Source organism: Octopus sinensis, linkage group LG15 (assembly GCF_006345805.1).
Source record: "Octopus sinensis linkage group LG15, ASM634580v1, whole genome shotgun sequence".
Taxonomy (NCBI): Eukaryota; Metazoa; Mollusca; class Cephalopoda; order Octopoda; family Octopodidae; genus Octopus; species Octopus sinensis.
In genome coordinates, this window is record NC_043011.1 from 22,278,280 (window position 1) to 22,303,277 (window position 24,998).

A 24,998-nucleotide genomic window follows, 5' to 3' on the forward strand; every position below is an offset into this window, starting at 1 on the left:
GTGTCTTGGGGAGGTCAATGAAATGAAATATAAAACATATACTGGGGTTGATTCAGTTGATTAAACCCTTCTCCTACAAGTCTGTAGATTTGTGGCATTGTGGAAAATCACTTTTGTTGAATTATAGAAATTAATAATGGAGTCCAGAGAATCACAGTTGGTAGTGCCAATCTATGCCGTAAAGGAAGTATTATTGGTATCCTACCACAAATATAGAATTGTAAATAATATTCAAGCAACAACAACATGCCTTTCTGATATAGGCACAAGCCTTGAAATTTGGGGATAGTTGAATACATCGACTGTCGTACTTCACTGGTACTTATTTACTGATCCCAAGAAGATGAAAGGCAAAGTCAACCTTGATAGTGTTTGAACTCAGAATGTAAAGCTGGAGAAATGCAGTTAAGCATTTTCTCTGGTATAGTAATGATTGTGCCAGCTTGCAGTCTTAATAACAACAATCCTTTCTATTATAGACACAAGGCCTGCAATTTTTGGGGACGGGGTTAGTTGTTTACAATAATCCCAGTGCTCAACTGGCACTTATTTCACCAACCTTGAAAGAATATAAGACAAAGTTGAGCTTGGCAGAATTTGAACTCAGAATGTAAAGATGGATAAAATGCTACTAAGCATTTAGTCCAGTGTGCTAATGATTCTGGTGGCTAGCTGGAAGAACCATTAAAGCAGTGGCAAAAATACCTGACACTATGTGTCCTAGCACTTTATATTCCGAGTTCAAATCCCACTAAGATTCTGCCAGTTCACTGCCTTAATAATAATGATGATGATGATGATGATTATAAGAGTACTTACAGGATAACCCCTAGTAATTGGCACTTCAATATTAAACACAACAACTTTGGCCCGGATTTTGGTCGCTGACTTCATAGGATTATTGGCATCACAGAGAAAGTTACCTGAGAAACAAATACTATATATTATTTTAAAATATACATTTTGAGATAAAAATTAATAATGTAAATATATGTGAAATTGTGTGTTGCAACAGATATTGTTATATTTGGGGGATACTTTTTTTTTTTTTTACTTACTTTTATTTGTTTCAGTCATTTGACTGCAGCCATTCTGGAGCACCACCTTTAGTAATTTTTTTTTTTTGCCAAATAACCACACATACTATATACTTGATCTTCACTTCAGCTTTATTATTGTTCATATTTTAGTGTCCTCCATCTGAAATCTTTCGCCACACCTCCTGTGACCTCTTCAGCAACTCTCCATCTCATGTGTCTCCTCCTGCTCTGTTTAGTCCAATCTCAAAATGGTCATATTTGGACAAAAATATGACTATCCCCAAATATAACAATAATGTAAATATAATCATACATAAAACTCTAGAAGCAGGATGACTGGGTTTGCTTTGCAACCATGTGGGTTTTGGAGTCTGTTTAACTGAGTCACACTTTGAGCAAATATCTTCTACTTTGCTCTAATACTGACCAAATACCTCATGATTGATATTTTTTTGATAGGCAAAAACTATACAGAAGCCTGCCATGTGTGTGTGTGTGTGCATGCTCATGTGTGGGTGTATAAGTGTGAACTTGCATGTATCTATTTCTGCATGTCTTTATACTGTTTGGCTAAAGATGTTATTTTGATATGAGATGGATGGTTCATCATGGTTGAGTCAGGACATATTGGGAACCATTAGTTCATAAATGTTATATTTCATTTTGGGGTTGGTTTCTATGGTTAGATACTCTTCCTATCACCATACACTTTACAGAAGATGCATTTTATCATATCACCAGAGAAGTTGTTGTGTTCTCAACAAGAAAAGCCAAATGGATTCTCTTGATCTATTCTAATTAGTATTTATTAATCTCATTATAAAAGAGAAGCTGATCTCTATCTGTCTGTTCATAACAACATCTGTGTAGAGAGAGGGAAAGGGAGGAGAAAAGCTGTTGAGTGAGAGAGAGAAAGAGTGTGTGTGTCAGAAAGACAGATAAATAGGTAGTGTTGTCACCTTAGTAACTAGCAAGTTTTGATTAAAAACAGGAATTTTAAGTGCATGTCTGTCAACACAACACAACACTGACTTCAAAAAAAGACCATATTTTAGGTTTTATCACCTTTTATTCGTGCATATGTTTATATTTTATACTATTGGGTTTTACCATTGAGTGCCCTATTATTTTAATATAATTCATATTCAATTTTTGATAATTTGAGAATGATATAAAGTTGTTTTGACCGATTGGAATGTTTATTCATTACACCTTTCAATTTATTTCTCCTTTTGCCTCGGTGTGACCTGAGCAGTTCCAGCTGCAGTCCTATTTTTACTTTTGCTCTTCGGCTTAACAAAGTTATAAAATTATCCTGTTTTTTTATTTATATATATATATAGTGAAGGCGCATGGCTCAGTGGTTAGAGTGTTGGGCTTACAATTGTGAGGTTGTGAGTTTGAATCCTGGACCAGGCTGCATGTTGTGTTCTTGAGCAAGACACTTTATTTCACGTTACTCCAGTTCACTCAGCTGTAGAAATGAGTTGTGATGTCACAGCTGCCAAGCTGTATTGGCCTTTACCTTTCCCTTGGATAACATTGGTGATGTGGAGAGGGGAGGCCGGTATGCATGGGCAACTGCTGGTCTTCCATAAACAACCTTGCCCGGACTTGTGCCTAGGAGGGTAACATTCTAGGTGCAATCCCATGGTCAGTCATGACCAAAGGGGGCCTCAGCAATATATATATATATACATACATCTACATATATATACACATATATACATACAAATATATACACATAAATACATACATACACACACATGCATGCACACACACACAATATATATATATATATATATATAGTTATCATCAAATGGTACCTACAACAGTATATTGGTTGAGGACAGTCTCCCTACTCCAATTGCCAGCTAGGGATTTAAGAAGAAAGAAGAAGAAATAAAGTAGTGGTCCATGGAGATGTTTTGGAGGAAGTATTAGAGCATCAGACAAGATATCTTGTGGCATCTGTTCTGGCTCTTTGCGTTCTGACAGCAACATATGATAATAAACTAGCACCAAGTTGTACTGGCTTTTGCCTTTGTTTTGGACATTAGTATTGCAGAAAGAGAAGACTTGCATGCATGAGGAACTTTCAAGAAGAACTTTCAAGGTGCAGTTCCATGGTCTCACAAGACGTCCCAAAACTCCAAAATAGAAATAATGGGTAGATACTAATTATTGCTCTCAGCTGATATATGCACTACATAATTACTGAATGTTTTGTTTGTTAGACTGAACTGAATTAAAATAAGCATAGAAGTCCAAGCTATTGTAGAAATTCTTCCACAGGAGCTCTGTTTCAGCAAATTCTACCACTACGATACCATAAAGGGCTTGATAGGAATGACTGAATACAAAGAGAACAATCAAATGATACTCACCAACTGAAACATTATTCATATCAATACCAACTAGAGTAAGTATGATGTGGTCACCTGCAAAGGCACATTGCTTTGGTTCATCATTCAGAGTGATACCTAGAAAACAGAATTTAGAAAACCTCTCATTTATAAAAGATAACCATATTTTCCAGCATACAAGTCAAATTTTTCAGATCAAAATTTACAGCCAAAAGATGTAGGTCGACTTATACACTAAGATGACTTTCGAGGACTAAAAATTCAATGTGAAATGCAGAATTTGGTAAGATTGTAATAACACCATATGACAAAATTTATATACTGCTTTGTCTTTGGTCAGTAGGTGTTATTTCCTATTTGTGTCTATCTTGAAATCAAAGGAAAGTAATACTATTCCTTTCAAACTTTGCTTTTGTAACCTGGATATCAATGGTTTTAAACTGACCTATTTTCTATTACATTTCAGACAGATTCAGCATTGAGTTGCAGAAGTAAAATATTATAGCAAATATTCTGCTCAATACCACAGATTTGTTGATCAGTTGCTTGACCGTAACCACTTGAGCATGTCCCTTAGTGACTGACAATATGTGCATCTCTGATTATGAGCAGGAATAGTTGGGGAGCATCATAGTCATGTGTTGAGAGGGATTCTTTGGAGCTTGTATAAATGTAACAAAAGCAAAGTTTGAAGGAAATATACATTTTTCATACTTTCTAGGAGTAAGCAAATAGGAAATAACAGTTGCTAGCCAAGGACAAAAACCATGTTATACAGTGTAATGTTTGAATGTTTACCATACATGTTTACACTATATAGCATGTCAACTTGATCACTGGAAAAAATTATTATTAACCAAAGATTAAAATGTTGTATATTGAATATACAAGTATGCTTGCATGACATTACATCATTTTTAAGTCCTGTGCAATCATTAGGGAAGTTATCAAATGTGTTTGTTATTAATCATGTCAATAACGAATCAAAACAAAATGCAAGAGATAAGAAACTTCATTTGGTGATTTAGAAAGGTCTGTTTTATAGACAATTTCTTCATCTTGGATATGTTGTTTATACAATATTTTATTCAGTATTCTCTCAATCATTATTCATGAGCTATGCTTGGAGTATTATCTAAATACAAATGAAGAGAATATCAATCAAGCACTATGTCAACAACACATCAAAGATGAAGTAATATCCTTACAAACAGACTTCATTATAAACTCAGTTAACTCAATTCAGAAAAAGAAAGAATCAAATTATGGTTAAGAAGCTTGCTTTGCAACTACATGGTTTCAGGTTCATTCCCACTGCATAGCACCTTGGACAAGTGTCCTCTACTATAGCCCTGGTCTAATCAATGCCTTGTGAATGAATTTGGGAGACAGAAACTGTGTAGAAAGGCAGCGAGCTGGCAGAAACGTTAGCACGCCGAGCGAAATGCTTAGCAGTATTTCGTCTGCCGTTATGTTCTGAGTTCAAATTCTGCTGAGGTCGACTTTGCCTTTCATCCTTTTGGGGTCGATAAATTAAGTACCAGTTATGCACTGGGGTCAATGTAATCGACTTAATCCCTTTGTTTGTCCTTGTTTGTCCCCTCTATGTTTAGCCCCTTGTGAGCAATAAAGAAATAAGAAACTGTATAGAAGCCTGCTGTGTGCACGTGTGCATGTTCACCCACCACTACTTGACAATTGGTATTGGTTTATCTATGTCCCTGTAACTTAGTGGTTTAGCAAAACAACTGATAAAATAAGTACTGGGATCGATTTGTTTGACTAAACCCTTTGAAGTGGCACTCCAGCATGGCCACAATCCAATGACTGAAACAAAGAAAACATAAAAGATACATAGAAACTGAGAGTTTGAGTTTTATGCACTGTTGATAGTTTTGATGGTTGCCAATCACTTTGACTTCAAAGTGTTGACTTAAAATTATGAATTGCATTAAAAATAGTAGACTTATGGACACTAAAAAAATTGATTTATACTTTTATAGTTCTAAAATTTATTAATTACTGCGGTAAAGATTGAGTAAACTATGTCTTTTGTGTTATTATATACACTTTAATATATACATATCTCTCTCTCTCTCTCTATATATATATATATAGATATATATATATATATATATATATATGTATGAGTGTGTATATGTTTGTGTGTCTGTGTTTGTCCCCCCCCAACATCGCTTGACAACCGAGGCTGATGTGTTTATGTCCTGGGGTCGATTTGCTCGACTAAAGGCGATGCTCCAGCATGGCCACAGTCAAACAAATAAAAGAGTATATATATATAATATATATATATATATATATATATATATATATATAGCATAATCACAATTGTCCAATGAATCCTAATGTAAAACACTCAGAAGATTTTTTTGAGGGGCTTTAATAAATACCAAATTCAAATGCTATTTTTTCTACTTGTCTTGCAGTTATGTGATGTGTGTGTGTGTGTGTGTGTGTGTGTGTATACATACATACATACACACATATACATACTATATATAATACTATATATTATATTCTATGATGACTGCTAGATGCTATGTTTTTATTTATAAACATTTTCTTTGGAATGAATGAGTTCACAAACTTCCTTACCCACTAACTTCTTGACATGCTGTTTCCAACAACTCAAAACTAAGTTGTTGAGACACACATCTGATGTCTTCATCAAAAACATCATTCCTTCAAAACCAACACTGAGAGTTCAGATAGAGAAATGCTTACCTTTGACTGTAGCTTTTTCAGCATTTGGCATGAGTAATACTACATCACCATTCTGGACTCCACCTGTACATACTTTACCAGACACACAAAATCCACTGCCCAAGCCTTTAAACACATCTGAGATACACAACCTAAAAGGACTGTCGATAGCACGATCCAGACTGTAAAACTTGTCTGAAATTAAAAAAAAAAAAAATTAAATTTTCTCCATCATCATCATCATCATCACCATCGTTTAGCATCCGTTTTCCATGCTAGCATGGGTTATTAATGTTTTTTTTTTAGAAAAGCAAAAATATATCATATCAGGAGTGGCTGTGTGGTAAGTAGCTTGCTTACCAACCACATGGTTCCAGGTTCAGTCTCACTGCGTGGCACCTTGGGCAAGTGTCTTCTACTATAGCCTCGGGCTGACCAAAACCTTGTGAGTGGATTTGGTAGACGGAAACTGAAAGAAGCCCGTCGTATATATATATATGTATATATATATATATATATATATATATATATATATATATATATATATATATATATATATGTATGTATGTGTAGGTATATGTTTGTGTGTCTGTATTTGTCCCCCCAACATTGCTTGACAACCGATGCTGGTGTGTTTGCGTCTCCGTAACTTAGCAGTTCGGCAAAAGAGACCGATAGAATAAGTACTAGGCTTGCAAAGAATAAGTCCTGGGGTTGATTTGCTTGACTAAAGGTGGTGCTCCAGCATGACCACACTCAAATGACTGAAACGAGTAAAAGAGTAAGAGTATATGAATATATCAACATATACTGTCGGATAATGAGTGTGGTCTCACTTTTAACACCCCACTAAGAGGTGAATTATTGATTTTATGGTTAAATAGACCAAGTTGTAGCACCATATATCTTAATATACTTTATAGTTTAGGTTTCTATTAAAAAGGGAGGCATTTTGCATGACTAATCTCTCTTGATTACCACTTTTTGTTATATGTATATATTTCTGTTGAGAAACATGAATTTTGTTTCAGTTAATTTTGAAGTTTATAATTTTGTCATTATTAAGCTGATTTTTGGAACTTGAATTACATATAAAACTTTGATGGCAAGTTTTCATTTAGACCACTTTAAAAGAGGAAGCTTGTATCATAGAATCAGGAGTGGTTTCAGATGTGTTGGTATTAAAAGCGTTAAGTCATCTCTGAATGGATTTTAGTGAAAGCACATGGCCTAGTGGCTATGGTGTTGTACTTACAACCTCAAGATTATGGTTTCAATTCCTGGACTAGGTAGTGCTTTGTTTTCTTGAAAAAACACTTCATTTCATATTATTCCAGTCTACTGAGCTATGAGTACCCTGTGATGGACTGGTGTCCTATTCAGGGAGAATGTTGTGATCTTGGTTACTTTTATGTCATAGAAACTGGGAAACCATCCCTATGATTCCAAGGGCTGGAGACAATAGCTCTCTAGATCAGTGTTTCTCAACCATTTTCTACCTATGGGCCCCTCTGATTTCTATTTTACTTGGGTGGATCCTACTAGTCATTCAATTTTTTTTTTTAAATCCTGTTTTAATTTTATAATTAAGTATTATCAGGAACTGTATAAAAATTAATTTTAAAATATTTTCGGTGCTGCAGCATGGCCACAGCTCGTGAGCTGAAACTAGATGAAATGAAATGTAGAAATATAACCAATTTATTGGAGATAAATTTTAAGAACAAAATATTATCTGGACCTCTTAGGACCATTTGAACCTTGGTTGAGAACTACTGGTCTAGATAGATATGGATTTTTAAATCTATTTTTGCTAAAACTTTACCTTCAGAGTAAATCAGGTTTGTATTTACTGTGATATAGATATACACTCATAACATTATATATGTACTTTGCTTAACTGTTTTATAACTTTATGTGTATAATAATGCTGATGAGTAATGTAACTGTGAGTATCTTAATAGATTTATGACTAAATTTGCTCGGTCATCGGGAATAAAGCACAGGATAGCTTCAGGCTGTAAATTAATTTAGATTATTTAATAAATAAATTCTAGAAATGTTGGTTGACAGCTGTTAGTAATTAAAAAAATTATATGATGAAAAATTATCCTTGATCTTTCCAATATATCAAGAGACTTCTAATACAACTGGACTGAGTAAGATGCAGCAAATATGATACAGTATATAGTATATAACCAGTTGTAAACATTTGAAGCTGTAATGAGATATTTATTCCAAAAGATAGGTTAACTCTTTAATAAGTAGTTGTACACTGAAACAGAGAAGAGTTTTATTGAGCTGGTGTATAAAGAAGTTGGGCATAAGAGGAATTATATGCAGTGTGCAAGAGAGGAGACTACACTGGTTTGCTCGTGTGATGTGGATGTATGAGGGCAGTTGCATAAAGAAGTGCTGATCACTTAAAGTGAAGCAAAATTGTGGAAGAGGGAGACCCAGGAAGACATGGGATGACATATTGAAAGCTAGTTTCAAAATGCTGAGCCTTATGAAGGAGATGACAGAGAACCAAGGTATGTAGTGCATTGCTATACTCAAGAAGACTTGCCCACCACAACAGAACCGAGATCCTAAAACTAAAGTGCCACGTAAAAAACACTGGTGCTGGTGCCACATAAAAAGTGCTGATGTTGGTGCCACATAAAAAGCACCCACTAGACTCTGTAAAGTGGTTGGTTTTAGGAAGGGCATCCAGCAGTAAACACCAAGCCAAAACAGACTGTGGAACCTTGTGTGACCCCTGGCCTTGTCAATTCCTGTCAAGCTGTCCAACCCATGCCAGCATGGAAAACGGACGTTAAATGTTGATGGTGATGATGTTGTTGAGTACTGAGCACAAAGATCCTACTAAGAACCCAGAGAAACCAACAAAAAGCTACATCTCCACAATGGGTCCTCCACTGAATCATTATAATATGAAACAAAATCTTCAGCAATATCTTAGTAACTTAAAATCTTATGAAACATTTATTGCAATTGGTTGCTTCCCTATGGTAATTATATAAGAGAGGTATACAGTAAATTAATCTCAGTATATTGTTATTACACTGTGAAGGCACATGACCTCTTGGTTAGAGTGTTGTATTCAAGATCTTGAGATCATGGTTTCAATTGCAAGACTAGTAGTGTATTGTGTTCTTGAGCAAAATTCTCTGTTTCATGTTGCTCCAGTCCACTTAGGTGTAAATGGGTAACCCTGCGACAGACTGACATTCTGTTCTGAGGAAATGTTGGCCTGCCTTCCAAGACAGTAGGCATTCTGTTCAGGAGGAATGTTGGCCTGCCCACATAACCAATGGAGAGGCATCATTCAAAAGCTACAACAATGTGTAGAAGCACATTGTGACCAGCAGGGTATAAGAACATTTAATAGTCCAGTTGATACAGTGGTACAGTGATACCATTGGCACTTATGATATCAGCTCTTGAGGAACGGAATGTGAAACAACTCCCCAAAAGCCTGGGATATGGACTTAGAATCAAGAGGGAGAGAATTAAACTCAACTGTCTCCATCAAGTGAGTACTTTTAACCCTTTAACATTTAAACTTGCCATATCTGGTTCAAATATTATTCAACCTGTTTTATGTTTGGACAGATCCAGCCTCTTACAGCTACCTTACAGTGTCATTCCAGAAATAAACAATCATAACCTCAAAATCTAGAAGCTATGAGATCATATATGGTTAATTCAAAACAATATAAATAAAGCAGTATCGCATTTGACAGAGTAATCTGAATGCTAAAGGGTTAATAAGATTACTTATAGATTTCTTCTTACTGAATGCACTGAGTGATGGGAAGGGATTAGTGGAATACTTCATTGTGTAAAGAAATGCTGATCTCTAACTGTGGAGGGGACCTGTGGAAGAGGTAAACCCAGAAAGACTTGGATGAGGCGATGAAGTATGATCTTTGGCTGTTGAGTCTCACAGAGGCAATGAAAAGTAACAGAACTTTGGTGATTTGCTGTGCTTGAGAAGACATGTCAAGCTGTAGTTGTAGCCAGTTGCCGGTGACATGTGAAAAGCATCCATGCCAGTGACATGCAAAAGGTACCCGTGCTGGTGACACACAAAGGGTACCCATGCTAAAAGACACACACTACACACTGTGGGGTGGTTGGCATTAGGAAGGACATCCAGCTGTAGAAACCAAGCCAAAACAGACAAATGGAGCCTGGTGCAGCTCTTCAGCTTAACTCAAGCCAGCATGGAAAATGATGCTAAATGATTATGAAATATGAACAAACCTATTTGCTCCAACAGACAATTGCCATTATACCAGGCTGCTAGTTCAGGTTGAGAAACTGGTTTAATTAAGTTTTCTCCTTCTAAACCACTGCATGGTACAAAACTGACTTCTTTGTCACGATATCCAGCTTGCTTGAGAAACGTCCCCAATTTTTTCACAATTTCATTATATCTTTCCTCTGACCAGTCAACTGTGTCCATTTTATTTACACACACAATTAGTTGAGCGATTCCTGCAACAAGAATAAATAACATAAGTACATAAATATATATATGTGTGTGCGTGTGTGTGGCCAAATAGTTAACAAAATGATTAATGACTGTACCAAAACTTAAGTGGTGTATATTGGATATACGGAATATTGGCAAGCTAAGTAAACTGTGGTCATTGCCAGTGTCGGTGACACATAAAGAGCAACTGTGCCAGTGACACATAAAAGGCACCCATGCCGGTGACATCTAAAAAACACCCAGTACGCTCTGTAAAGTGGTTGGTGTTAGGAAGGGCATCCAACCATAGAAACCATGCCAAAACAGATGATTGTGCAGCCTGGTGCAGCTTTCTGGCCTACCAGTCCCAGTCAAACCGTCTAACCCATGCCAGCATAGAAAATGGACGTTAAATGATGATCGTATAAGGTTAAATCATTTTTAAGATCAGGGTAATGCAATCTTGAGATCTTGGGCTTGATCTCATTGCATGGCACCTTGAATAAGCATCTTCTATCATGACCCAAGCCCTGTGAATAAAACTTGGTAGATGGAAACTGCTTGGAAGCCCTGTTAGATGGACTGTTACAATACTTCAAAGCGCTAGCTTTGTCACATGGTGCCATACTAGTTCTGCCTAGGGTTCATGTTAATGCTTTAAGTATGTATATGTGTGTGAGCGGATATTGGACCACATACAATATAGTGCAATGAGTAGGCCATTCTGTTGATTGAATGACTGGGATACTCCAAAATTCAAAGTACTTTAATTCTATCAACCCTGGAAGTATGACTGGTAAATTTGACATTGGGTGAGGTTTGCAGTGAGAATGTAAAAGAGATGGAACCAAAACCAAACATTTTGTCTGATGCTCTAACAATTCTGAAAATTTGCTACACTCTGTGATTGATTTTGTTCAAGGATTTATTACCTGAAGATGAAGTGTTCACTGGAGCCCCTTAATGTATTGGCCCTGTGGCTCACAGTATTTAGAAAGTTGTCTCCACTTATCACTGATACAGTGGGTTTCTCCTAGTCATTAAACTTATTACAACTAATGCCAAAGTGTAAGTCATTTGCAGTCAGGTGTCTATAATGTCACTTATGCATTCCATTTCACAACCTTCCCATGAATTGGAGAAGGAGCTATATATAGTGCTTAAAAGGACTGAACTGAAAAAAGTTACTGGATTTCCAAAGTATTAGCCAATGTAGGTAGAAGAGATGATTGTAATGGCATGGCCATGTAAGAGTAGCACAAAACTGCAAACATGTTCATAATGGCCTTGTAAATCTTATGGTATAAAAGGCAGCGAGCTGGCAGAAACGTTAGCATGCCGGGCGAAATGCTTAGCAGTATTTCGTCTGCATTACGTTGTGAGTTCAAATTCCGCCGAAGTCGACTTTGCCTTTCATCCTTTTGGGGTCGATAAATTAAGTACCAGTTACGCACTGGGGTCGATGTAATCGACTTAATACCTATGTCTGTCCTTGTTTGTCCCCTCTGTGTTTAGCCTCTTGTGGGTAGTAAAGAAATAGGTATAAAAAGTGAGACAATTACTGTGAAATTAAGCTGCTGAATTACAGACAACATGATAATGTGTTTAATCATTGTGTACAGATATGGTTATTATGTTGTGCTTTTGAATAAGGATCTCTCAGTATGTCTGTTTGATGTAGGCTGCTTCAATGGCAAGTAGGCTTTGTTTATATTTCAGCTTAGTTGTTACTTGTAGGAAGTTTCTTTAATAATCCAACAATATACAAATGATCAAATTGCTAAAAAAAAAAAGCCATTTCATGCATAAGAAACACAACAAAAGTGCAAAACTGTTACAAAAAAGCAAGAAATGACTGGCTTACCTAAAGACCTAGCAAGCAAAGCATGTTCTCTAGTTTGTCCACCAGAAAGAAATCCAGTTTCAAATTCTCCTCGAGTGGCATTCACCACTAAAATAGCTGCATCAGCTTGGGCAGTGCCTTATAAATAGATGGAAACATGGATGTGAAAGAGGCAGAGAGAGATACGGCAAAAAGGAAGAGAGAGAGGTCATAATGATAATTACAAAAGTGTGTCTGTGAAAGATAGAGGTCATAATAATTACAAGAGAGAGAGAGAGAGAGAGAGAGAGAGAGAGAGAGAGAGAGTGTGTGTGTGTGTGTGTGTGTGTGTGTGTTGTGCATGTCAATATATATGCACATGTGCATATGGGTACGTGATGTTGGGAAATGAAACACACTGAACATTAAGACAAGAGTCATTTTACGAGAAAAAGTATATACTTATAAATATCATTATCATCATCATAAATAGTGCTGTGAAGTGTGAAATAGGGAAATAATGAAGTAAAATGTAAAACAACATATTCTGAATATATAGTTCTGACAGTCACATTATTTAGTAACTGTGTGGCGATGGAGGGTGATATTTACTAAGATGCGATTTGAACATGGAACCTATAAACAAAAATAAATTCTCTAAAGCATTTAGTTTTACACTGTATTGTCTTAACAATCATCACCATTTTATTTCTTTATTGCCCACAAGGGGCTAAACATAAAGGGCACAAACAAAGACATACAAAGGAATTAAGTTGATTACATTGATCCCAGTGCATAACTGGTACTTATTTAATCAACCCCAAAAGGATGAAAGCCATCTGACCCATGTTAGCATGGAAAATTATATATTAATGATGATGAAAATTTAGTAGCGCTGATACTTACCAGTTATCATATTAGGTATAAAGTCTTTATGCCCTGGAGCATCAAGCAGTGTGACGGTTTTATGTGAAGTCTCAAACATTGTCTGGGCGACATCCATGGTAACACCTCGATTCCTGGAGAGTAAAGGTCAATTGAAATATGTACAATGTAAAGGACAATAACAGGAGCTGTTTTGCATATTGACATAATTTGCTTTTATAACACTATACAAATCCTATGTAAAATCATTGTTTACTCCCTCCCACATGTCCTCAGTAATTTTTTTTTGAATCTTAAAGAAAACTTGGAAGAAGTTCAAAATTTAAATGAAATATTTTGTAACGACTTTTGTTTCATTGCGACCACAATCGTTACATTAATGCTATGCTGCCCCTTCCATGACTCGTCGTCACTGCTGCCGCCGCATGCTCCGCCACCGCCGCATGCTCCGCCACCACCACCGCTGCTACTGCTACTACTACTTCTGCTGCTGCAGTGGTGAGAGAATTTTTACATGGTTGCTCAACATGCTAGAACTAGCAGCCACAATCCCTCAAATCACACCATATTGCCTTAAAAAGAAAAAAAAAACACTGTAGTCCTAAAAGGTGGAATGGTCATTAGCTGGAATGCCTTTGATTATAGGTTTGCTCAATCTTGGCTGACTTAGGACTCAACAACAACTACTACTACAATAATTAGTACTAATACCATCATTCCTTCTATTACTGCCTCATCATCGTCACCATTACCACCATCTGCACAGACTTAGCTAGTTCTACTACTACTACTACACTTCATATAAAAGCTGGCACTCCATTGGTTACAACAACAAGGGTTCCAGTTGATCTGATCAATGGAATAACTTGCTTGGGAAATTAACATGCGAGTGGCTGAGCACTTCACAGACATGTGTACCTTTAACAAAGTTCTCAGGGAGATTCAGTGTGACAAGGCTGGCCCTTTGAAATACAGGTACTACTCGTTTTTGCCAGCTGCGTGACTGGAGCAGCATGAAATAAAGTGTCTTGCTCAAGGATACAATGTGCGGCTGGGTACTGAACTCACAACCTTACAATCATGAGCTTGGTACCTTAACCACTAAGTCACATGCCTTCATATAATATTGATAGAAAAGACGAGTTCTTTAGGCATTTACTTACCTCTCTTCTTCAGTTTCATCAAGGACCCAGGCATAAGCAAATGATCCCTTTCCAAGCTTTTTAGACTCCTGTTCAAACTTATGCATCAATCTTTTATTTACTGTTCCCAGTTGATACAAAAGGTGTCCCATAAGTGTACTTTTACCAGCATCCACATGACCTGTCAATAGTGGAATATCAGGGTTAATCAGACAAACTGTAGGACAATATTTTCTATGTTCTCACAGAAACGTTAACAGTGATAAACTAGCAGAAAACACTGGCCCTTTGGATCTTAGTGATGCAAGAAAAAGGTTGGTTAACTGATAGTCCTATAATAATTATTTCTAATTTAAGTTTAAGACAAGAAATTTGAAGGGAAGCAGCTGTTGATTACATCAATACCAGTAATTACTGGTACTTTATTTTATTGACTGCTGAAAAATGTAAGTCAAAGTTGACCGCATCAAGATTTGAACTCAGAATAAATATTACAAGACATTTTCTCCATTGCTCTAACAACCCTGCCAATCCACTGTCTGTAATAATAATCCTTTACATGATAGGCACAAGGTCTGAGAGCTTGGGGGAGGGCTCTAGTTGATTACAGTGGCCACAGTGTTCAATTGGCACTTTATTTTATCAGCTTTCAAAGGATGAAAGGCAAAGTTCACGTGAGTGAATTTGGTAGACAAAAACTGAAAGAAGCCGGTCATATATATATATATATATATATAATATATATATATATGTATGCTAATCATGGAAATGAAATTCATGCTAATTATGGAAATTAAATTGTATGCTAATTATAGAAATAAAATTCATAAATTAATAAATATAAAGTTAACAGCTTTTAGAGTTTGCAAAATTTGTAACTTTTCACTAAATTTTAAAATTTCCAAAAGTAAAAGCCCAAACAGAAAAGATTCCTCATAAATAATGCATGGACATCAGGGAAATATGTCCTGTGTATCACATATGACACACAGGAGAGGCAATGGGTTAAAAGACATAAGAAGTTACTATGCAATAATTAATTATTCATAATAATTTATCAGAATACTTACCAATAACTACTAAGTTTATTAATTCTTTTCTTCCTTCTTGTCGTTTTTCATATTCCTTTTTTAAGTCAAGTCTTTCATATTTTGACCTGGAAGAAAAGTTTCATAATTGTTAACAACACAGCAATGGAACAACTGATTGAGCCTTAGAAATAGCAGTCAAATCTCCCTTGATTGACAATCTGTTTTCTTGAAAAGAAAAAATTGACTGAAACATTGGATAACACAGTCAAGGATACACAATAACTGAGAAAAAGAAGGACAGGATGGTCACAGCTAGGACACTTTTGATCATGGATCAGTTTGATCCGAGATGATTTGGGGTTAAACAACAACTGGATGTTAGTTTGTATATTTGCAACTTCACTGTGGTTTTAAATAATGCTGCCACCACCAACACTGTCGTATAATTTTGTCTGACCCATATGAGCATTGAATAGTGATTCAATGTTCATATGGGTCAGACAAAACTGATTGACACAGATTTTCCATGGCCAGATGTCCTTCCTGCCACCAACCCTCATGTTTCTGGGCAAGGTAATATTTCCCCATGGCAGGATACATTTTAAGGGAAGACTAGAATCGAACAATATCGCTTGCATGATGGTAATACTCATTTACAACACCATCATATGATGAAAAGACAGGGTACTTAAAAACACACACGTATACATATATACATACATATAAGAAGCACTCACATGCACAATGGTCTTCTTTCAGTTACCACCTGCCAAATGCACTCACAAAGCTTTGGTTAACCTGGGGGTATAGTTGAAGACATTTGCCCAAGGTACCATGCAGCAGGACTGAACCTGAAACCATGCAGTTGGGAAACAAAATTTCTTAACCACACTGCCAAGCCTTTACCTATTAAAAAATGTCTTGGGGTGTAAATTATTTCTACACTTCATGTTTTATATGGTGAGGAGCTGTTAGGGCATTGGATAAAATGCTTTGTAATATTTTTCTGACCTGCACTTTGAGTTCAAATCCCACTAAACCTTGTTATGTCTTTCATCCTTCAGGGTTAATAAATAAAGTACTAGTTCAGGTCAAAAGATTAGCAGAATAGAGCTTCAAATGGCAATCTGTGTAATATTTGCTCCAGCTCAGTGCATTCTGAATCAAAATCTACCACCACCCCTGTTACCAGAACCCCTTCCACCAAAAAGAAAACTCCTTACAAACTCTACTGGATTCATTTTATGGTGGCCTCAACATTTGAGAAATTGTGTGTGGTTTGAGGGGTGAACATGCATTAAGTGATTGGGTGTACTCTCAGTATGCATCTGTAGGCCAGTTGGGAGAAGGCCATAACCCTTGATGATGATGGTGAAGAAACATGAAGTTTTTTTCTTTTAATCAGATTCTGATTTCTAAAACAAAATATTTTCTACATTACCAGTAAATTATTTGTTTCCTTTTCATATATAAATTCATGAAATTAGACACCAAGAAGTTTCCTTAGCATTGCAAGTTAGGCTGAACATAGGGTTTACAATTCTAGCAGAAAATAAAAAAAGATAAAAAAATATGGTAAGAATGCATTTCTGGCATTGATGAGAACCAACTAGATAGTCTGTTCTAGGAAACTTTTGACTCTTTGGCCCAGGCTCCATTGCTTATCAGGCTGAGAAAAGCAAACTGTCAAAGTATTGGTCACTCTCTGACAGGCTTATGGTTGAATCTGTGGCAGTGGAGACCTCCAGTATTCTCAATCCCTGGATTATATCGCTGCTCACCATTATCAGGGCTGAGATGGCTCTCTGCAAGTGTGAGCCCTGTGAGTCAGAATGATTGTTTCAGTGCATTTCCCTCACCATCCTTTGGAGCAGCGCCTTTTCCATTTTGTCTGCTAGGACTATGAGGTGGTCTGAATTACAAGAAATTGTATGTTCCACTTCTTAAAGTAAAGTATAAGATGTTCTGCTATTTAGAAGTAATATAAAACCATACATTAAATTCATTCCTAGAGAGAAGATGCAAGTTTGACAATTAAAAAGAATGAAAAATTACTCTCTCAAATTCTTTCCAACTCTACATGTAACACCCATTTCAAATAATCTACAATAGTAACTGTGCCCAGCAATACTACCAGCAGGGTAGGGGCATTGCTACATTGAGACAAATATTACAATCTCAAAAGTAATATGTGTGAATATTGCCTATGCTTATCTGTTGTCAAAGATAGGACAGATCTGAACATCAGTTGAGTCCATTATGGTTTCCTTTGGCCGGAAGGACAGGCAGTTTTCCTCTGTCTGGTGACTTGTAGGAGAGGTAGGTATGAGGGGTGAACATTCACTGAGCGAGTGGGTGTATTCTCAGCATGCATCTAGAGGCCAGAGAATGTTAGTTGGGAGAAGGCCATAATTCTTCACAATCAAGATAATTCAAGATCTGAGGGGTTCCACAATTGATTTGAGGTAACTTTCCTACTCAATGGACATGACAAAATTTGGAGTATAGATTTATTTTCCCCTTTGATGATGTGTAAAGCTCAGCACATTTTGTAACCTGTGTATGTTGCTTCATCTGGCACTCTTGTCGCATATAAAAGAAAACCATCAACAACCTCAACACCTCCCCACTGCCACTGTTATCATGATGATGAAGATGATTATGATGAAATTTCATTCACAGGGCACTGGTAAACACGTTACTATAGCAGACGACACCAATCAGTCAATAATGCCCATTAAGTAGGACTGAACCCTAAACCATATGATTCTGAAACAAACTTCTTCATCTCATGACCATGCAGTATACAGGGTGGGTCAAAAATCACACACCAAAATAAATGAATGCTGGCCTTGTGCCAAAATTTGAAATCATCATCATCATCATTATTATTAAGGTGGTGAGCTGGCAGAATTGTTAGCATGCCAGGAAAGATGCTTAGCAGCATTTCGTCCATCTTTACATTCTGAGTTCAAATTCTGCCAAGGTCAACATTATCTTTCATCCTTTTGGGGTCGATAAAATAAGTACTAGTTGAGTACTGGGGTCAATGTAATCAACTTAACCCCTCCTCCAAAATTTCAGGCATTGTGCCTTTAGTAGAAAGGATTATTATTATTATTATTATTATTTTTCATTTTGTACATCATGTACAAGTATGTGTGTATTCATCACTGTTTTATTTTATTTATTTATTTTATTCAATTTTAGAAAAACTGAAGCAGGTCTTTGATAATTCCGGAGTGTGTTGAACTTATTTTGTGTGTGACTTTTGGTTCACCCTGTATAATAAAAGTATGAAAAGGAGTCATAGTTAACCCATTTGATACCAACCCACCTAAAATTGGCTCTGGTCCTGTGATGCAAATTCCTGTTTTAAAGTGATCTAAATTGAAAACTTCTATCAGAATTTCATATCAATTTATATCGAAATCAAATTCAATGACTGGCATCCGTGCTATTGGAGCACTAAGAGTACCATACAAGCGTGATCGTTGCCAGAGCAACAAGCTGGCCTCCATGCCGATGGCATGTAAAAAGCACCATTTGAGCGTGATCGTTACCTGCGTCACCTTACTGGCACTTGTGCTGGTGGCATGTAAAAAAACATTCAAGCGAGGTCGTTGCCAGTGCCACTAGACTGGCTCCTGTGCAGGTGGCACATAGAAAGCACCATTTGAGCATGTCTGCTGCCAGTACCGCCTGACTGGCCCTCATGCCAGTGGCACATAAAAGCACCCACTACACTCTCAGAGTGGTTGGTGTTAAGAAGGGCATCCAGCTGTAGATACTCTGCCAGATCAGATTGGAGTCTGGGCAGCCATCTGGTTTGTCAGACCTCAGTCAAATCGTCCAACCCATGCTAGCATGGAAAGCGGATGTTAAACAATGATGATGATGATGATGTTACAAGCACCAGCTTAATAATGTTATGTTACTAAATTCATTATTATTTTCAAAATTAATTGAAACAAAGGCAGTATATTTCTACAGAAATATGGTAACAAAAGGGTTAAATGAAAAAAGTTCCTTACCTTGAAGAACTCTTTGGCAATCCCATAGGTCTATCATTAACATCGCGACGAGCAGTTCGTGGAGTAAGAGATCCTTCTTTGTTTGGAGTTCTAGAACCATCTTTACAAGGAGTACACAAACCATCTTTTTTAAGTCCATTAACCTCTGATACACCCATTAAATCAGCAGCTAAAGTGGCATCGGTAACCGTAGTAACTGGTGTAGGAGGGGAACAAGTCAATTTGCTATCATTTGAAGAATTTTGTTTAGATTTGGTAGTTAAAGGTGTTGTTACTTCAGAAGAATTAGGTTGCTGATCAGCAGAGCTTTTACAACTGGAACCATCTTTCAAGTTCTTAGATAATAATACATCTTTCTTGGCAGCTGGAAGAACAACAATAATAATATTAATAATACTAATATTAATAATAATAATAATAATAATAATAGTAGTTTCAAATTTTGGCACAATGCCAGCAATTTTGTGGGAGAGGAGTTAATTACATTGACCTCTGTGTCCAACTGGTACTTATTTTATTGACCTCCAAAAGGATGAAAGGCAAGGTGGACGGTGGCAGAGTTTGAACTCAGAACATAAAGTTGGAAGAAATGCCGCTAAGCAATTTTCCCAGCAAAGTAAGGATTCTGTCAGCTTGCCACCTAAATAATAATAATAATAATAATAATAATAATAATAATAATAATAATAATAATGGTTTCAAATTTTGGTATGAGGCCAGCAATTTTGGGGGAGGGTGCTAGTCGATTACATCAACCCTGGTGTTCAACTGGTACTTAATTTATCAACTCTGAAAGGAATGAAAGGCAAGGCAAAGTTGACCTCAGTGGGATTTGAACTCAGAATGTAATGATGGATGAAATGCTGCTAAGCATTTTGCCCAGTGTGCTAATGATTCTGACATCTTGCCGCCTTAATAATAATAATAATGGTTTCAAATTTTGCCACAAGGGCAGCAATTTTTTTCGGGGGGGGGGGGGAGTTAATTACATCAACCCCCAGTTTTTAACTGGTACTTATTTTTATCGACTCCTCCAAAGAGATGAAAGGCAAAGTTGACCTTGGCAGAATTTGAACTCAGAATGGAGCAATGGGTGAAATACTGCTAAGCATTTCGTCCAGCATGCTAACGATTCAGCCAGCTCACTGCCTTAATCTTCATCATCATCAACATCATCTTCGTTTAGCGTCCGCTTTCCATGCTAGCATGGGTTGGACGGTTCAACTGGGGTCTGGGAAGCCAGAAGGCTGCACCAGGCCCAGTCTGATCTGGCAATGTTTCTACGGCTGGATGCTCTTCCTAATGCCAACCACTCCATGAGTGTAGTGGGTGCTTTTTACGTGCCACCGGCACAGGATAATAATAATGATAATAATAATCCTTTCTATTAAAGGCACAAAGCCTGAAATTTCGGGGGAGGGGGTAAATTAATTACATCAAGCACAGTGCTCTACTGGTACTTTTATTGACCCCCCAAAAGATGAAAGGCAAAGTCAACCTCGGCGGAATTTGAACTCAGAATGTAGCGATGGGCAAAATACTGCTAAGCACTTTGCCTGGCGTGCTAATGACTCTGCCAGCTCACCACCTTAATAATAATGATAAATGATCCATCATGTCCACTTGATTCCAGAATTGTAAAGAAAGAAGATGAAATATTTAAAAAATACAATCCCTTAAAATTTGAAATTGTAAGAATTTGGAATATGAAGATATTAAAAGTTGTGCCTATAATAAATGGTGCATTGGGAACTGTGTGCGTAGATATAGACAAATGATTGATAGAGATTGAAATAAAATGCCCTGGAGAGCTTCTACAGAAAGTTTGCCTCTTAGGGACAGGAAAGCACTTGTGGATAACAAAGGTACAGCTAGTAATCTGCTACTCACATAAATTCTACTAGATATAAGAATGAACCTGAGTCAAATCAACCAGAACATATATATCTGTTTGTCCTCTCTGTGTTTAGCCCCTTGTGGGTAGTAAAGAAATAGGTATGAGCTGGATAGGTCATCACAGTTCAAGTTAAGCTTTTGTTTGGGGTTACTGTCCTCTTAGATATGACCAAGAGGCTATGCCTATCTCATCTGTTTTCATTTTGGCATGGTTTTCTATGGTTGGACACCCTTTCTAATGCCAACCATTTTACAGAGTGCATTGGCTGCATCTTTTGTGGAATCAACACCAATATTTCTGTTTTCTTTTGTTTATCAACCACTTCACAATATGTAAAAGTTTCTGCCCAATTTCCATCAACTGAATTTCACTCACAAGTTATTGGTCAACTCAAGACTATGGTCATCATCATCATTTAACATCCACTTTTCCATGCTTGCATGGGTCAGATGGAATTTGTTGAGGCAGATTGTCTATGGCTGGATGCCCCCTCCTGTTGCCAACCCTCACCTGTTTTCAAGGAAGGTAATATTTCCCCATGGCAAGACATGTTTTTCATGCAAAACTAGAGATAAAAAACATCAACTGTATGATGATAATGATGATGATGATGATGATGATAATGCTCATTTTCAACTTTTCAACCATGACATGATGTCAAAACAAGTGTACACTCCCCCCCCCACTCTCTCTCTAGATAGATATATCAGATTAGATAGATATACTGTGGGCTTCTTTAAGTTTCCATTTACCAAATCCACTCAGAAGCTTCTGGTTGTCCCAGGGCTACAGTAGAAAATATTTGGCCAAGGTATTGTACAGTAGGACTGAACCTGAGACTACATGGTTGGGAAGCAAGCTTCTTAACCACACAGCCATGCTTTTGCTTCTAATAATAGTAATTGTTTCTAATTTAGGTATAAAGCTAGAAAATTTAAGGGTGGGGTTAGTTAGTCACATTATTTGACTGGCAAAGTTGATCTTAGTGGGATTTGAACTCAAAATACATAGTACAAGGTATTTTTCCAACACTCTTCTTTTCTTCCAGCTGGTCACTCTATTATTATTATTATTATTGAGTGAGAGAGCAGTACATGCCATCAAAGTGAGACTGGGGTAAAATATACGAAGCCCAGTATACCTATCATGACTACCTGTCTGATAAGGGTACACCAGGCACATGCATCACAACCATATGTGTGCGACATGGTGATCTCATATCAAGACAAACAGCGCATGACCTTGCAGGTGGGGCCCAGTTAGAATTTTCTTCTGGTCAAGTAGCCCATCCCGCTCAAAAGGTACCTGAATAAGGATTATTTAAGGATGTTGAATGAAACACCCATTTCCAAAGGTGAATTATCCAAACCCCAAAGAATTACTCTCAACACATGGTTATGATGCTCCCCCACTACTTCTGCTTGTGATCAGAGATGCACATATCATCAGCCACTAATTGACATGGTCAACTGGTTTAGGTCAAACAAGCAAATCTGTGGTAATGAGCAGAATATTTGCTGTAGCCCAATTATTATTATTATTATTATTATTATTATTATTATTATGCAAGCACATAGGGCAAAATGCTTAGCAGTGTTTCATCTGTCTTTATGTTCTGAGTTCAAATTCTGCCAAGGTTGATTTTACCTTTCATCTTTCCAGGATCAGTAAGATATGTACCAGTTGAGCACTGGGGTTGATGTAATCACTTTATCCTCTTCCCCAAACTTGTTGGCCATGAGCCAAAATTTGAAATCATTATTATTATGCAAGCTGGCAGAATTGTTGGCATGTCAGACAAAATGCTTGTCAGCATCTCATCTGTTTTTACATTCTGAGTTCAAATTCCACCAAGGTCAACTTTACTTTTAATCCTTTTGGGATCAATGAAATAAGTACTAGTTGAACACTGGGGTCAATATAATCAATTCGCCACCCCCTACAAAGTTCAGGCCTCGTGCCTATGGTAGAAAGGATTATTATTATTATTATTATTAACCCATGCTAGCATGGAAAACGGACGCTAAATGATGATGATGATTATTAATAATTATAATAATAATAATAATAATAATAACAACAACAATAACATTATTATTATTATTATTATTATTATTATTTCAAATTTTTGCCACAAGGCCAGCTTGGGGAAGGTGGGGATGAGTCAATTAAATCGACCCCAGTATTCAACTGGTACTTATTTTATTGACCCCAAAAGGATGAAAAACCAAATTCAACCTCGGGAGAATTTGAACTCAGAACATAGTAACAGGCAGAATACCGCTAAGCATGTTACTCAGTGTGCTAATGATTTTGCCAGCTCGCCACTATAATAATAATAATGGTTTCAAATTTTGCCTGTGCCTGGTATACCCTTATCAAATGGGTAGTCAGGATGGATATATTGGGCTTCATATATTTGTACCCCAGTGTCACTTTGAAGGCATGTGCTGCTCTCTCATAATAATAATGATAATAATAATAATAATAAAACTGCTAAAACTGCTGCCTTAGATATTCTGAATGATAAATGGCAAGAAAAACCTCTCTATGGCAAATACCCAAAGAGAGCGAATAATGCAGATGTTGACAAAGCCCTGACCCATCAATGGCTAATGGCCTCTGGCTTAAAATCTGAAACAGAAGGGTTTCTCATAGCAGCTCAAGATCAATGCCTACCAACAAGAAACTACCAGGCCCAACATGTCATGTATGTCAACAACAAAATGAAACCATTGATCATGTTGTCTCCAAGTGCAGTCTTCTAGTGCCTACAGAGTATCTCAACAGGCATGATAGAGCTGCACAATATATTCACTGGGTAATCTGAAAAAACCTGGATCTGCCCCATGAAAAAAACTGGTGGGAACACAAACCACCTCCATTGCTTGAAAATGACCACATCTCACTCCTCTGGAACTTCCCCATTCAAACTAACAGAAAGATAGATGCAAATAGGCCAGACATCATATTGAAAGACTTCAAACAAAGAACATGCCTCCTCATTGATATGACTGTCCCAATTGATATAAACGTATCTGTCAAGACCTACCAAAAACTGAGCAAATATAAAGATCTGGAAATAGAAATCAGCAAAATGTGGAACCTGAAGACTAAAACAATACCTGTTGTCATAGGTGCCCTGGGAATGATAGCAAAAGGGGCTGACCGCTACTTAACTCAGATACCAGGAAATCCCAAAATGGCAGAAATTCAAAAGATAGTGCTCATGGGAACTGCTCATATCCTACGCAAAATACTTTCTATGTAATCTCAAGTTTTAAAACAAACATACTTTTCGTTCTTTTTTTTTTTGACATTCACTAGTACAACACTAAATACAAAACCAAATATATGGCACACTAGGCATAACAACATCATGAACTTCCAACCTGTTGTCTCTTGAGGTCTCTGGGTGAGACTTGGAGCCAACTTGTACAAATATAAAGCAAAAGTCAAACGTAGAATAATAATAATAATAATAATAATAATAATGGTTTCAAATTTTGGCACAAGGCCAGTAATTTTGGGGAGGGGGAGGGGCTGAATACATCGACCCCAGTACTTATTTTAT

At 36.9% G+C, this 24,998-nt stretch overlaps 1 protein-coding gene across 2 annotated transcripts in view; it reads right to left on the minus strand.

Moving 5' to 3' along the window:
• The window catches only part of LOC115219633 (HBS1-like protein), a 101,444-nt gene that overhangs the window by 8,159 nt on the left and 68,287 nt on the right, over positions 1–24,998 (minus strand). Inside the window, exons 6-14 of one of the 2 annotated variants that reach the window (XM_029789785.2) lie at positions 19,528–19,891; positions 15,533–15,618; positions 14,484–14,643; positions 13,342–13,454; positions 12,478–12,594; positions 10,403–10,636; positions 6,152–6,325; positions 3,428–3,523; positions 820–923 (exon numbers count right to left, since the gene is read on the minus strand). In XM_029789785.2, coding sequence (XP_029645645.1) covers positions 820–923; positions 3,428–3,523; positions 6,152–6,325; positions 10,403–10,636; positions 12,478–12,594; positions 13,342–13,454; positions 14,484–14,643; positions 15,533–15,618; positions 19,528–19,891 — 1,448 coding nt within the window. Of the gene's footprint in view, positions 1–819; positions 924–3,427; positions 3,524–6,151; positions 6,326–10,402; positions 10,637–12,477; positions 12,595–13,341; positions 13,455–14,483; positions 14,644–15,532; positions 15,619–19,527; positions 19,892–24,998 lie in introns of those variants that run through there. The other variant, XM_029789783.2, reaches the window with a different exon arrangement.